Source organism: Crassostrea angulata, chromosome 3 (genome assembly GCF_025612915.1).
Source record: "Crassostrea angulata isolate pt1a10 chromosome 3, ASM2561291v2, whole genome shotgun sequence".
NCBI classification, from domain to species: domain Eukaryota; kingdom Metazoa; phylum Mollusca; class Bivalvia; order Ostreida; family Ostreidae; genus Magallana; species Magallana angulata.
Window position 1 is genome coordinate 46,334,944 of NC_069113.1, and position 17,177 is coordinate 46,352,120.

Genomic DNA, 17,177 nt, shown 5'->3' on the forward strand with positions numbered 1-17,177 from the left:
TTTTAGATTTGTATGTGTTGTCATGTTGTAATTTTATCTCAATTAAGACACTAATGTTGATCATCACAAGTGCCGCCATTTTAATGATGTCATAGGGAACATGTTCACTTATGCTGATAAACGCGTTTTAAAGAATGATTTCACTTTAAATATGAAGATAGCTGGAAATCAGTGAATTGAAATTATAAGTATGAGGTCTACATATGACGTCGACGTTATTATATCATTATTTTTTCTATGTGTTTTATTTATTTCCTTATCCTTTTGTTTTGTTTCGTTTTGTTGTTTTTTTTTTTCGTAAACCAACGTTTAACGTTTATAGTGTCATTATGACGTTACACTATGTAAATAAGCGCAACGTCAAATGTTATTTTCTTACAACTGTGAGTTGTAATAAGATAAATATGCGGTAACCAGAGCAACCAATAAGTAATTTGATTTTGTTCAGTGGTAAAATTATCAATTTTAGAATGCACTATTGTGTCTAAATATAATTGGCAAAACGTATATGACGAAATGTTCCATTAATTAAATTTCATAATAAACAATTATGACGTAATACAATTTTGACAAAACCATTATTGTGACGTCATGACGTAACTAAATGGAAACTAATTTCACAGAAAATCCAGAATCTCCATACGATTCTTATGATACCACTTCTGGTATCGAATTAGTCGTCGAAAATGAACGATTCAGGGTATGCAGGTGTCTTCTCGTGTATGCCTCGCCAGTATTCAAAAGCATGCTAACATTGGAGTTCAAAGAAAAGCAAGAAGGAGAGGTCCATTTACCTGGGAAGCGGTCCAAAGATATCAAGGAACTTCTGGATTACTTGAACCCGGGACTCGACGACACTTTGGCTGATGGGGCTGATTCTGCTATTCGTTTATTACCATTAGCAGAGGAGTACCAAATCAATAAGCTTAGAGATAAGTGCGCATCAACCATTCTCCAAGAACTACAAACAAACGATAAACCTCAAGAATTTGTCGTCAAATGCTTAAAAATGTCTAATCAGTATTGTTTACTCGAGGTTCTCCAATATTGTGTGGAGAAATGTGCCATGTCTAAGAGTTTGTGGAAAATGGTCAGAGACTCAGAGGATGTCCCAACGGAACTCAAAGCCAAAGTGTACGAAGAGCGACTTTACGTTCTTGAAGCAGAAAGGGAGGAATTGGTAACAGCTAAACATTGCATGATGGGTATAAAACGTCGGTTGAATGAAATTGTTACTCCCCATGATCAGCATTGCCGTTGCAGGACTGAGTTAAAAGTGCGATCACCTCTGCAGCGCACCTGTAATTTCTGTGCACGCACCTGGTGCACGGATAACGTGAGCACTGACTCTTACCGCAGTTCTTACTGGTTCCTCTGCAATCACCGCATTGGTTACAACGTGGCGAACGATGCGGTTCTCAGAAACTTTCTGGAATCGAAAGACTGAATACATCGCTTCTTGAATTCATGATCTTATTTGAAAAAAAGTCTTTAAGATGTTTGAAAATTATGCATAATTATCTAAATGTTTTTTTTTCTGGCGGGGGGGGGGGGCTATATTTGAATAACGGAAAAGTTTAGGAATATTTCAGACAATTTTATCTTACTTTTTTTAGCCCCACTGATGTTTGATAGTATAGAAATAAATCTGCCATCATTTTTTTCATATTTCATTTATTAAAATGTATAATGAGAAGATTGCACTGAAATAAATTAAAAGTCAATGACATTGTAAAAACGAATCAATAGATATGTAAAACTTCAACAAGTTTATAAACAGGCGTAACGTGTTTAATTCTTCAGAACATTTTCGGCAGCAACAAATTTCTCCAGACTTGGCCAATGAGCACACTCTTTGCCGATCCACAAGTAACCAAGGCCGTTGAAACCGTAGTCAGAAAGACAGAAGTTGTTTGCACACTTTAACATGGAGTTCTCCTGCAATCAAACAAAATTAATATAAATTCAAGTAATCAAAATATGCATTTTGACTTAATCCATTAAATGTAGTTACTTTATTGTTAAAATTAAAAATCATAGGTATAAGATGGACCGATCATCAATTACATATGTATATGTTATATTACAGATATTAGCAGAAAAAGTCACATGCCAATCCATTTTAATCTTAAACTAAGATTTATCCGTAGAATTATATATGTCATGAATTTCTTTGGCTTATAAAAAGATGAAGGCCGTTAGAATTCTCCTTGCATCAAATATGTTGATAGCATTGATGTTTCGTACAGTGATTTGGAAGAAAAGCCGTCAGTTAATTCATATTTTTGCACCATAGTCATACCAACCGGTTAAAAAACTCTTTTTAAAGCAGCTCAAATATTAGAATGTGGAAAGGTCAATTGATGTTTTTTAACTATAATAACCTTACTGAAACAACGAAAGATTTCTTTTATTTTTGGAGACCCATTGATGTCTTATCTCTGAGAATTAAGGAATACGGAAACTATTTCCTTTACATGTTAATACATCGCTCGCTCAATACAAAACTTGGGCATTGATGTTCCCGAGTTTCAAAGCACGGGTCTGGCCTGTTTTAATCACTAGTTGAAAGCTTAGCTGTCATCGCTGTCTTATATAGGGTCTCCATCAGTACACGGCTCGACTTTACTGCTAGCTAATTTCTTAATCCGGATTACTGGCTCGAAAGAACTATCGTAGTCGCATCGATTTTAAAGGACTCTTAAATGCTGCACCCAATCATTACTGGATTTCTATGAGCTTTACGGGAACCGGATTCAGTGTGTTTTCCTTTTGAGGAGGATGTCTTTCCGTGCTGACCACTGGGTCGAGTGTACATTCACTCCTTAATGACATCACGATAAATATAATTTATTTTTCATTACAGATGGACATTTGGTTGTATATTTAAATAAGTGACATGATTGAAGAGCATTCACGAAAGCGTGAAATTGATTTAGCTAATTGTGTTGACAAAGCTTGGAGCGCAATCCAAATTATGTAAAACACAGAAATTTTGCTGTTTGACACATTTACATAACACATGTACACATAATTTTGAAATGCACTTTTACATCGTTTGCAATTCAAATTTTTCATTAAATATTTATTCCCCCCCTCCTTGAGGCTAATGTTTAGTAGCTCATTGTGAGGACTCCGTTTGTATCCATTAACAAATCTATAATCTAAATCCAATACTATATCTCTTGGGATATATTTTCGTAAGAAATTATTTTCCCATTCATATCAATTACGTACTTCGATAAAAAGAATTTTACATCAGCCCGTCTCCAAACCATACCACTTTATAAATAGTGCCTGTTTGGGAGGGTAACAGTTGAAATTGACACACCGAGGAAACCATTGTCAACCGACGCAAAGCGGAGGTTGACAATAGTTTTCGAGGGTGTCAATTTCAACTGTTATCCTCCCAAACAGGCACTATTTATTTTATAATACTGAATGTCTTAATTTTATAGATTTTTTACTGCTTTTATATAGAAATGACGTGAATTCCACGGCGAACCGTACGCGCATAATTTACGCGCATGTAACAATTTGTTGTGTTACCCGTTGCTAAGTGTGTTGCTAACGCTGAGGGTAATAGAACGGATTACCAACTGAGTCTAAACCAATCAGATTTCAGTATTTAACATGAAAGTAAAATAAAACCAATTGTCCCATTATTTTCTTCTCTGTACTTTTAATAATATCACACTCCCCATTTCTCGCACACTGTAGCGGTCAATGTTTTTACTATGCACTTTTGTTTGCATCCCATAGCCCATTTTTTGACGCCACCTTACTTATAACATATGTCCCTGCCAGCGAGTAAGCATGAATCAAACATGCGATTAAAATAGTTATTACAAAATGTTAGCTGGCTAGTGTCTAAATATAAATTTATGTACATTTTTGTACATGCAACCTATTCTTCGGTTTTTTTTCCATTCAATCCTATATTTTGTATTACTCCTAAGATTACGTGTATTAATCTTTTCAGGCTTTTTCTCTTATCTGAATCAATTCATATTCTTCTTTTATTATCTGTTACTTTTCTTTAGTTTTAAAATTCAAATTTAAATGAATTTTATATAATCGACAAGAGAGAAAGAAAGCTGAATTGTCCTCATGGAGAACAAAAAAGTTATACGAAATTCAAACGTAACGTCGCACGGATTAATACGTCAAAACGTTAGTTAAAACGTTATTGCAAGTGTTGGCTTTATGATTTAACCAGTGAACATAACATTGTTTTGAAAAGGGGGTGCTCTTGCAAAGTGAAATAGAATCTTACCTCAGAATGAAAACATATGCTGCAAATGAATAAACATGCGTCCCGTGGGTGCATTGACGAGAGCTCCACCACTGGGAATATGGGTGAGGACTTGACCATGGACATGCTGATTGTGAGGGCGAGGATCACGGAGATGATACAGGTGTTCATGATGAGGCCCTTCCCGAGTCTGGAAATCAATTTTCAAATCTACAAAAAAAAGATAAAAAATAAAAAAAAATAACAATAATTATACAAAAAATTTAAAGAAAAAAAAAATAATAAATCACTTTCAACCTTTAAATCATTAGGCAAATGTCAAATTTTATTTGTTATCAATTTTTTCAGTGTTACATTTTCGATGTTTTTCTGCCTACACGGAATTTGAACGTTATCAAGGGGAAAATGGATTTAAGCCTCATGGCTTCTTTTCCAATATCTTAATACACTTTCGATTGTGAATGAATTTTGTTTGACTCAGTAAAAAATATTGTTTAAACTAAACAATTTCAAAAATAAGGCATAGTTTTTATTTCACTAATTTTAACCACACTTTAAATGTAAATCAAAATAAAAACCAAAGGACCTCAAGCTCTATATACTTTTTTATGAAACGATTCAAACGATTGAAAGAAATCTTCGTGTTGTCGATCTTGTTCAACACACTGAAAGTGTAATTGCGTACTATATAGATCTGTCATTTTGATGCCTTTGACCATGGCAGTTCTGTTTATGGGGGGATATCTCCTTGAACACCCCCACCCACCCATCCAATACCGTTCTTGAGTTACGATTCAACAGTAGATGTAAAAAAAAATTCCGATAAATTGATATAAATTAGCGAAACAGTCCTCATTAGCAACGCATGATTCTGTCGCAATTTCAAGTAGCATGAATTCTGAAATCAATGAAGTTCTCTTCTTAATTGACTCTGAGTACAAATGAATGACGACCTTAATCAGAGCCGGTGACAAAAGCAGTGATTCAACGACGGAATTCAGGAGCTTGATTTCATTTCTTCTGATGTGCTCCTTAATTGACTTTTTTTATCTATACTGTCGTCTGTAAGTTAAATATCAATATATATATCTAAAGTAAAGAGGAAGCAGAGTTTCTCTTATAAAGTTACTGCATGAGGCGGCTAATTTTTTTTCCAAATTTTTGTCATAATTTTTTATTTCACGCTAACACAATAAAAAGCTTTATGAATTGTTTCTTATGACTTAACATCAAAAGTAGAAAAAAATTAAATGCTTATCGCAAATTTATACTTATTTATTTACTTTTTTTCAATTCATTCAATAGAACGACTTTGTTTTCCTAAATCTTAATGATAAAATTAATAAATAGAAAATAAATGTTCAACTACCTCACGCAAAGCAAGTCAGCAAGTAATTTTTAAAACATTTTCCAAATCTGAAACAATACTTACGTTTTGCTTACTTATTCCATAATGAAAAAAAAAAAAGTTGCGTGAATTAGTTTTAAAACTTAAAAGATTGCGGTCGTCAACGAATGAAAACGGCGCCACTGTGGATGTTTCTTATTCAAGGTTAACCCGTCACGTATTAATTTATTACGAAATGTACAGCTATCCTTTGTATATTGACGATATACCTAATGTCCGGGGTTTTTCCTATTGATAATTTTAAACAATTTTAAACTGCTTAAGTGTTCGTAAGAGTACATGTATTTTTACATCCAAGGATACCCCCAAAATAAAGCGTCTAGCGGTGCGGTCAACCATAATTCATTCACATTGAAACAGAGATTTGGTACCTATGCCTGACCCACCCACGCCAAATAATCCAAGCGAGCAAATCCGTGACGTCTTACGTTTTTAATCGTGATGCTGTTCCGCCGAGTTCGTTGCCCATGGCTAATATACCGGGAGATAAAAATTCTACATCTTAGGGTCCCATCCCGACGGATTTCACATTGTTATTTATTAAAGGCGTCATTGTAAAGTTTGACACTTTGCTACATATTTATAACGACAGGGGTTTGTTTTTACAGTCATTCAATTCCACAAGGGGCAAAAAGTATGCCTTTTAGTTTTATGCTCAAGTACTTCTAGTGTTATCTTGATTTTAAAGTTACGTGTATTTCTTCTTTTTGGTGGTTTGCCATTGCTAATAAATAAAATTGCTAAATTAATATTATAATACTATATATAAAAATTTCTTCATTGTCGTTTTTTAAAATTTGTTTTCGTAATGGCTTAGTTGTGAATTTTCAATATCCTTTACAAGATAGATTTAATTTGCCATAAATTCGATAGATATTTTTTAATCAATATACAGCAAAGTCATGTAATTTCTATATTTAAAAAAATTACTTATATTCAACTTTCAACACACATCAATATAACGAATCATAGTTATATGCTAACAATGTTTTAATAAGCAAAAATATAAACCAGTATTAGCCAAATCTCAATTCGTTACCAAAAATTACCTAGATTAAACAAATATCGAAGAAAATACTTTTAGCAAGTTTTATTCAGGTATCATTACTATCGTAACCAACATTACAACTGGGTTTTGTGAAAACCTCATTTTATTAGCCTAATTGATAAACTAATCAATACTATATCCTTTATCACAGCTAAAAGTAAAAACTAAAACACTATTACCCAAACCTCATTATTACTATATCCAGCATTGTAAATCAGTACTATGCAAACCTAAAGTTAATTAATTTGATTAAATCGACACTTTAACCAACACTTCAAATCGATATTACCAATCTTCACCACTATTCTAGCTAAAACTCTTCAAACCAGCACTATCTTAATCTTACCATTACCAAAGCCAATATTACAAATTTAAACCAGTGTTACCCAAACCTCACCAATACTGTGGCCAAAATCTAATAATAAGCGTAATAGACAATGTCAAGCTCTCCATCTGACTTTTTAAAACTTTGTATCGTTTATATTTTAATAAAAGATATTATTTTTTCTGGACAAATTGGTGCTAAATATACATATATATATGTTTCTTTCTTTATCAGTGACACTATCTGTAAAATGCAAGTTAATCAAAAAACCATGAGACATCTTCATATTGTGTCGTACTTTCATTCGAAAAAATAGTAAATAAACTTTATACTTCATTTAATGGGTAACAGCGAAGGGAAGCGTTAAAACGCAGGCCTCTGAACTACAATTCATGCGTTCGAAACCCGATGAAGCTCTGAAATATTTTATTCTTTTAAAGATTTTCTCTTAAGATGTCCCATAGCATCTTAATTGATGTCGAACACTTTTTAGATTTTCTAGAAAAAATCTTATTTAGTCCGTACATTTTTTTTTAAATTCTTTTTTTTTGGGGGGGGGGGGGGGTTAATTCCTATTATCACAGTTGATTATATCATAATTTGTTTTTATCATTTTCTTTTCACATAACTATGTTTAACACGAAACACTATGATTTTGATAAATGGAACTCTCTTCACGGGGAAGCACTTCCAGCCCTCGGTGTCAATCAATCCCATCGGTTTGTTGGCGGTTAATAGCGATGTTTATAGCGTCTGTGGATCGGGACTCACACCCCCCGGCCACTGATCGTTATACACTACAACACGACACCCCCGACTTTCTGTGGTTATTATTTAATATGGCTTCCTCATCAGGATGATCACACGACATCAAAGACAGTTTTCAGTTCGTCTTCTTCTATGCAACTTCATGTAGATTCTAATCCTTTTTTTTACAAATAGTTTTCTTTAATTTGTTCATTGTGTTATGTTTTAGATACAAAATATAAGTTATGACTCTAAAAAACATATTCCGCAGCATTTAAATATGATCAACGAACTAATCTATAAGTGACCAGGTGTTGATATCATACATAAAGATGATTCACTTAACTCTTTAAGAGTCAGATTACGACATGGACAGAAAAGGATATCTTATGTATAGTATAATAACGGGAGAAATAAACGAATTTAGATCTCGGTAATTTATCGGTAAAATGTGAGTACATATTATTAGGAAAACATTCTGAGTGTGGTTCACTTTGTCAGTATTAAAGATCGCGAAGAAATGGAAAAGTAACTGTTTAGTACCAGAAGCAAGATCTTACCTATTTATCAATAGAACTTATAAATCGAATTTTGATTCTTACAAGTTTAGATCAATACGCCACGCATTTCTTGTTTTGGTTGAAAAAAAAAGTGATTTCAGTTTAAAATCACCTACGATAAGGCTACTCAGGTACTAATGTAAGAAATCTAATCGAAAATTGGTTATGTTCACTCATGGAAATTGAAATATATTTTATCAGATATCTGTAAATCATGTTTACATTTTACAGTGTATTACTTCAATAAATGTCGACAAATATCTGATTTTTTTTTTTACTTTAATGACACTTGTAAAGTGTCTAAACGTTAGTTAGAAACAAAAAATCTCCAATTTTTTGGTAATTTTGTAAATAAAAAAAAATTATATGTTAAACAAAAGGTTTCAAATAAAATATAAAGAACAAAAAAAAAATGAAGAGAAAATCTTGAGCAATTATTTGTTAGACGACTTACCCTAGAAGATCGGATGTATCTTTCTTGTCCATCTGATGACCAAACATCAGCATTATATACACATCTCCAGGATCGATCTCCCCGCCCTTCGCCTTCTGATTTGCTGAGATAGTGAGCATTCTAGAGGTATGGCGATTCCAGGCGAGAAATGTGTGGAAGGAATAACCGTGATAACTATTGGAGTACATTAAACTTTACACCACAAAACTGATAATATGAATTACAATGCAACTTTTGTACTTGTAATCCAATTTATCCACCCAGTTATTTTCACCAGCGATATGACAGCATAAGTGTAACAACGACCATGTATGGTAAAGTCATAATTAATGCAAATCACCAACACTTCCAGAAATGGAAACTGCTATCAGTTAATGCCAAATATAGTTGATTTTCAATTTTATTTATCATTATTTATTTATTTAGTGGGTTTTTTTTAAATTATGATCCCACAGTATAAATTTTATTTTGTTGGAACGATCTATTTCAATAACAGCAAACAAGTACATGTATATAAATACACGAAGGCCAACATAAAACTTTTAATAAAACCAGATTTCCTTTAATCATTCATCCAAACCTAAAGGACGGACTTATCAAGGCCATACAGGTGTTTTGTGATTTACCGAAATAGACAATGTAGTAATTAACGACTAAGTACGTCTGTAGAAGAACACGCAATGTTTAGATCTATTGGTTTGTAATCCTGGCCGCGATTCACTTTCCGGTTTAGGATCCGTGAGTAGGTATTTCAAACCGCTGTACGTAAAAGGTCCAAGATTGAGGTGGTATTTCCTCATTTCAATTGAGAGAGAGAGAGAGAGAGAGAGAGAGAGAGAGAGAGAGAGAGATATTTTCCCATTTAACCCATTTTCGGGATTTTAAGGATTAATGAAAAAATCAGTGTTATCCTCATTTTTTCCTGTTGTGATAATGTAATAGGTCTGCCTCTCCGTTTTTAAAAGCTGATATGTTTATTTAAATTAATTATTTTTTGGAGGGGGTATGTCATAAAAGATAGGACTGTTAGAGTATCAAATTACTCTAATATAGATATATTATATATACGTCAATGGAATATTATCTCCGATTGTGATTTATAGCTCTATATAAACTGACAGGACTGAAATCTACATGATCCAGTTCTAACCCATCTTCGCTAGCCAAAGGTTTTCGGTCCACTTTGCTCCCCATCGGGAAGCAAAGTGGACCGAAAACCTTTGGCTAGCGAAGATGGTTCTAACCAGTTTATCGATAAGTCAAAATCTTCAGCGGCCTAAAAAAATCACGGACTGCACAGAATAATCATGATTTTATTATTTGTACAAGACATACATCTTATGGCATAGGTTGTTACATATAATTAATAGCAATATTGAAGTAATGGTATAGTACATGTACATAAGTGAAGTACATTGACAATGTATATATGATAAATGTTTACTAACAGGAGAAAAAAAAGAGAATATTTCCTAATTGTCATTAATTTTAAAATCTAGGTGGAGATACATGTACTTCCCCAAATTGCACATTTCTTTAAAATTTTGAAAACGTTATACAAATTGGTATACAGAAGGTTTTTCCCAGTAATATATCTTTATATATTTTATTCAGATTTCTCTATACTGTACATATTTAAAAAAAATGGAATTTGTCTTCAATATCAGAACAAAATTTTCAAAAACGTCTTTCCTTTAGTACATTCGTGTGTCGTCCACTTTCAGTTGCAAGTATATGAGAAGACAATTTGATTCTTGCAATGTGTTTCTTATATGTAGAAGGTGTAAATTTTGTTAAATAAAATTGTAATGAAAACTGATCAATGATATGCTTGTAAAAGTATAATCGAGATGATGAATTAATCTGTTCTACGAGTTATGATCAATGATTCTTTGCTTAATTATAGGAAAATAGGTTGCACAATGTATATATTCTTCCTCATACCTTATATGCCCTAGACCAAATTCAAAAAGTTTATTTTTAATTTTTCTAACCCTATTTTCAGCAGATGGCAAAGGCAATTCACATCCATTATATAGCTTTTGGACCTAGACTGCAAAATACAATTCTGACTTTGTAACAATTTGAACCAAAATTTGAATATTTTAAACACTTGTATAATTTTTATAGGCATAGTCTCCCAGTTTCAAAATATACAATTGCAGTGTTTGTATTCTTCTTCACACTTAACACAGATTTAATATATTCTAAATGTACTTTTTCTATGTCATTTGCAGCATGCATGTCCCATATCTCACAGCCATAATTTGATATACTAGCAATATAAGTATTGAAAATTGATTTCAAACTCAAATTCTTGTATAATACGACTTGGCTATTTCCTTTATTTATCGTAGTAAGGTACATAATTATTTTTAGTTACTGTAACCGTCTCTTTCATGTCAATTCATTACTTTGTTTAGAAAAAAAGATGTAAATATAATCACGTTAAAATAACAAAGAATATTGGAAGCACTGTATCTCACCTGTCGACCCCTGACATTTTGGTTACTCACTGAAAATTTGGAAATGTCAGCTTAAATCGTGACCATGTCCTTTTCACGGCAAGGGAGACATGTAATTATATATAGCGACCGTTTCACCAAACGTTACGACTTAGATGAAGTATAGAAGGTACACGTAAATATAGACTTATCATAATTGGACGGGGAGCGCCTATGGTAAAATTTATCTTCAAAGTGTTGTTGATATTTTATACTTCCGTAGTGTTTTTGATATTAATTTGAGAAAAAAAAGTCAAAAGATAATATTTGTGTCCTTTTTCCTTTATCTAATTTAGCATGCATTTGATAAAATATAATTGTAATTCATAGAAAAAATAATCGACGTTATATAAGTATTACCTGTAGAATACTGTTAGATGGTGACAAAAAGGGTCATGCAATAAACACATTTTATATGTAATATTATCATAAGTGTTGGGTATTTCAAATTTTTTCACTTTGCAAAATATCAAATGTGCTAAACTCTCAAATATTTACATTGAATTTAGATTTTGTCCGATTAAACTGAATTTGTTTCAGACTTTAATTGTGTAACATAGGAAGGGTGCCGCCTCGTCTTGAAAGTTTCTGGTTTCTCGAGAATCAACATATTGTACTTTTGGCCTGAACACTTTGTATAACCAACACCGGATATTGCTCACACCGAGGCGAATGGTTCAGCGAAGAAAACACGTATTTATTAGGTAGGATATTTCTTTTGCTTTAATCTTTATAAAGTTTTATCCCCGAATATGTTTTATATTCATTTTAGCTGATGGAGTTTTTATACTTTGAAATTCTGTTCATGCGTATACCAAAGTGTTTCTTAACGTTGTTTTATTTTTACGCATTAAAATATGTTATCGGAGTAAATTCTTGCTGCGAGAACTTGAGATGCTGGGACCAGGCAAAATTTATCACAAAGATTGCACCTGTACAAACAGGCATCGGACAATGACTTTTTTCATGCAGGAAAATCATGGGACAAAAACTTATTTTAGTATTTAGAACCCATTTGGTCAGTTTCGGGCAGAAACAAGCCATTCTAAGAAATGTTTAATACGTGTTTTAAACGATAAAATCAAACGTAATTATTTTTTGTACTGTACGGCAAATTGATGATAACAATACGGCACGTTGCCGAATGTCCCATTTCAAAGTGTACAGCAGTTTGCTTATTTCTTTAACTGTTAAATCTATTTCTAACAAAAATTTTGTTTTATTTCAGATGTACATGTAGTATGGCAAGGTTGACTGTCTGTTAGAAAGAAACAGTGCCCTCTTTTTAGGAATCGTCATCCATCTTATATTACTTCACAGAATTTACTATGCACTAAGTATTCGATCACGAATTTCCACTCGCCTATGATTTTGAAATCATGTTTGATACTGAGCTTCACCTTCGTCAAGCACTAGAGCTGGATGGAAAAATGTCGATATACAAAACGTGGTTCACTATTAACTGATTTACACGAATATGTCAATGAATTAAAGCTGCGCCTGGAAGAAACCATTAGCAAATAATAACATGCTTGTAAGATATCTTTTACAATTTAAATTATTTTTATGAATGTGTGAAAGGAAGCATTGAGAGATGATCTTCTGACTGTGGTCTTAACAAAGATTGCATGTCAGCGCATATTATGATATCTCTCCCGAAAACAACCCGCAGAGGATTTAATTTCCATGTTTTGGAGAATGGCTTCTATAGCCCTGCAGCGTTATCAACGTTGCCATTGGGCAGAAACGTCAATTGGGTCATATCTATATATTGTATTTTTGAATCTACATCTTTATTGTTTGATTGTCTCATGATTACGTTTAGTTGATTTATTGATTTGTTATGTGTTGTATATTATGCTATCGACTGCAAGTATAATATGCACGCCTACAAAATGCAATGTAACAATATACAAAATCATAAAAATGAAATAAATACATTTTAACAATATATACACAATTATAAACATGAAATTAATACAATATAACAATATATACAAAATAGTAAACATGGAATTAATACAATATAACAATATATACAAAATTATAAACATAAAAATGAAATGTCTATTCTGAGAGACATGTTGCTTTAAATTTTCTTAGCTTCGCATTTGCTTTTTCGTACATAAGGTCAACTGCAAGTTGCATATATGTAAGGAATAAGGAATCATTCTTTGAGTATTATGAGGTGATAATTTCGGTCAGGGAGTGATGAAATCCAATAAAGCCCGAAGGCTTTGACCACGCCCCGACCGAAATTATCAGCTCATAATATTCAAAGATTCCTTATTACTTATATTTATATAATTTTCAACCATCGTACGATTAAATATATATTAATATAAATAAGCAAACCCCGCTGGCGCCTTAATTTGGCGTCATTTGTATTATGGGTTATATATACATGTAGAACAAAATCGATACGTAGTGTTTTCACAGGCAAGACACTGGAAAATGTAAATATATGTATATGTGTTACAGTAAAAGTTTTAAATCCTGTCACCAAAAAAAAAAAAAAATATATTGAATAGGCCTAAATAAAATGTTTGAAATTTCTTACATCTTGAATTGATTAACATGTATTTTTCAGAGGTTTAATTGAATATTTTTTCAAACGTGATTGAACATATTTTCAAAGGGCAAATAAGGAATAATGATTAGCGAAAAATTGCAATTTTTGGTAACTGATGCGAAGGTTTCGATTGATAAATTTTCAATAAACTTTTTACTTTTCTATATATTTCCTTGTATCTTTTCTCTATATCCACGCGTAGAGGGGACTAGTCCTTCACCTGAACAAAACTGAAATTCTAACAAAAGGATGATTTAATGCGCAAAGTTTTGTTAAAGGTTGAATAACATATCATCACAAAATGGCTGACCGCTGATCGAAACGACATTTCGTTTTATTAAAAGGATTTTATGGACTGAAATATTAACTTGCTCCATGGCCGAGTGGATAAAGTGTCGGACATGTGATCCGTACATCCCAAGTACGAACCCCGGAGGGCTTTTTGATTTTACTTACTGGAATAATTATTTTAGATATTCATTTTTTATCCCTAAACTGCAAATTTTTCGCTTATTTGACATTTTTACAGTTTCATTTATCAATATATATCCTTCGTTATCAAAAAATTTCCTGTTAATTTGATTGACTTTTTCCAGGTGTGTTATTCCACCTTAAGGTGGTATGGGACACCTCAATATTGTGACGTACTTTCTATCGAAATAAACATTAAAATCAAGTAAATTTTAAATATTTTTCCTTTACCAAAATTGGTATTTATCAGAGTAGTGCAAAGGGTTAGAGCGTAAACTACGAATCTATAAGTCGTGAGTTCGAATCCCGCTGGAGCTTTCCAAAAATTTTTAAAACTTATTTTTTGGTCAAATATTGTAGATTTTGAAAGTTCTAAAACGGTAAAAGTATTTTGATTATAATGTTCATTTATCCACATTAATTAATATCGACAGGTGTCCCATACCACCTTATGTTGGCTCAGCGGTTTTGGAAAATACAATCTAAAAATTTCATCAGTTGGTCAAAAATGAATAACAGGTTATCAGAAAAACTCTTTCTGTTTTCGTTCAAATTTCGTTTCATTACAATATCTCTGTTTCTAGCACTTATTTTAAACATCAAAATTTGCAGTTTAAAGGGGCATGGTCAGAATTTTGGTCATTTTTTTTCTTCCGATTTTAATGTCTGCAATGCTTTTGTAACGATTTTTATAGGCAACCAAAATTTATGTGTTATTTGTTAAGTTACTTTCGAGTTCCTTCGAGCTTTCCTTTACATTTTGAATGTTGAAGTGAAAATTCCAGTTTTAGATCTAAAATGAATACATGTATTTTAAACGTTAGGAACTGTTTATTTTTGCTTAAAATCAATAAAAAGATAGGTAAACCAGCTTGAAAAAGATGGTTTTTTTTCTAATGAACCTATGTAAACAAAACCAGGACACAAGCCTTGTATACACGACAAAGAACTGTTAGCCCTGCCTGTATCTTGCTTATAACTCTACGACTGAATCTCAAATTCCATTTGATCATTAGAAATACATCCCTAAAGCATTGTAAATAATAAAAACAGAAAATAGAATTTGACCAAAATCATGACCATGACCCTTTTAAAGCAATGTTTGAAATAATCAGTCGCATCACTTTCTTTCCAAGCCGTCGAGGGAAAAGATGGAATCCTATTAAAATTGAATTTCAATTAAACTGAGAAATAATGCATTCCCCTGCACGATTCGCTCGGTTAATACGTGGTGTCTACCTAATAAATCAGAAATAAAAAGTTTAAAGTTGACATGAATTTATAAAAGTATTTTGTTGCCGTATTATTTCCAATCGCTCATCAACTGCTACTGGGGTATGTATACATACATGTACCGGGGGATAATGTTACGATCGGTTGCTTTCCGATCGAGGCATTCAGGTTGCCCGGACTTCTAAATACAAGAATTAAATTTTGTAGAAATGTGTTTGTGAAAAAAGGCAACAGAAGAAGCTACAGTCGATAAATAAAGAAGATGGGGGAACAAGATAGCGCAAATGCCCACTTGGTTTGGTAGTAAAATACAATTTAAAATTTATTTTTTTCCTACTAAATATACTTGATAATGTTATAATACAAGTTTTCAAAAGCACAATTTCTAACGATATTCAGTTTTGAATATTTCGATAAACATAAAAAAAATATATATTTTAAAGTGTTGGTGGTATCGAACCCACAACCTAAAAACCCTGACTCTATAATATTTCTATAATATTTCCTAATGTCTGGTGCTCTAACCACTGACCCATTTCAGTCACAACAATATTCATTGTTAAATGCTATATCCCACTTCCTCCACGAATTTACGGACTTGTATTATTTTTCAAAAACGTTCAAATGTCGCGATACAAAATGACATTTTTAAAATACAGTGGGTCATATCTCCACGTTTACGTTGATTGAAATCGGTTTGATTTCCTTTAAACCTTATTAAGACTTTGAAAAAAAATATGGAGTTCAGACCCACTCTATAAAAGAAAAGGCATTGAAGTTCTAAAAATGACACTATTTGGAGGTTTTGACACGCATATTTCAAATATTTAACATATTTATGGGTTATAAATCAATGTTATGGTAAATATACATTGTTTTCAATAATTTAGAAAGAAGTTATGAGATATGTTGACTTTTTAATTTTATAGAATCTTATCTATCCTCATATAGGCAGTTTACACACCTTATTCACCCATCTTCTTTAGAAGTTATATTCTTTGAAAGAATTTTCCGTGCTTTATCATGTAGCGCTGTATTACTTCGCGTGCTCATGGAGCACATACGAATGTCGTTCATGATCTTAGCTTAAAGTCATGGCCCACCAGCATCCTAATCCTAAGGTCCAGATTCAGCATTCAAGATTGTCATTTGAGTATAGATCAAGAAATGCATTATCCATGAAAATTGGAGGTTAGAACAGTAGTAAGGTAGATATAGTCATCAAAGGGCACCTGCTCCGAACACCTTAACCTCCTCCAGCATCTGAAAATCATGACACAGATTCAGCATCCAAGTCTTTTAAGTCCATGAGTTGGTTAAGATGAACCATCCATGCAAAAAATCTTATTTACAGGACTTAGCTGCTCCAAAAAGTTTAGCCAGGTCTGAATGCCGAAACAGACACCATGGGTTTAGCATAAGCTCCTCTGACTTCGTCTCAATGAGATAAAAAGGGTGATATTTGTATGAATAAAATTTAGCATTAAAACTTTTTAACATGTTGAGCAACCCGAGTATCACAAATTAATATACAGTACATTGTACATGTGTGTATCAGTACTCCCAGTACACACCATTTATTACACTGGAAAAATAAAAC

At 32.5% G+C, this 17,177-nt stretch overlaps 2 protein-coding genes across 3 annotated transcripts; one reads left to right on the top strand and one right to left on the bottom strand.

Moving 5' to 3' along the window:
* Positions 1-600: 600 nt before the first annotated feature.
* Positions 601-1,531, top strand: LOC128175184 (uncharacterized). The gene has a single exon (XM_052840625.1). It carries the CDS (start codon positions 605-607, stop codon positions 1,445-1,447), a length of 843 nt encoding a protein of 280 aa, XP_052696585.1. The 5' UTR covers positions 601-604; the 3' UTR covers positions 1,448-1,531.
* A 123-nt stretch (positions 1,532-1,654) lies between these two features.
* LOC128177840 (uncharacterized) lies at positions 1,655-8,901 on the bottom strand. 2 transcript variants are annotated; one of them, XM_052844722.1, is made up of 3 exons: positions 8,798-8,901; positions 4,277-4,465; positions 1,655-1,938 (listed from the first exon to the last, which is right to left on the bottom strand). In XM_052844722.1, the coding sequence occupies exons 2-3, from the start codon at positions 4,424-4,426 to the stop codon at positions 1,792-1,794; spliced, it is 297 nt and encodes a 98-aa protein (XP_052700682.1). In that variant the 5' UTR covers positions 4,427-4,465; positions 8,798-8,901; the 3' UTR covers positions 1,655-1,791. The 2 variants fall into 2 exon arrangements, with proteins under 2 accessions (XP_052700682.1, XP_052700681.1); XM_052844721.1 differs by lacking the exon at positions 8,798-8,901 and adding an exon at positions 5,688-5,820.
* Positions 8,902-17,177: the final 8,276 nt, after the last annotated feature.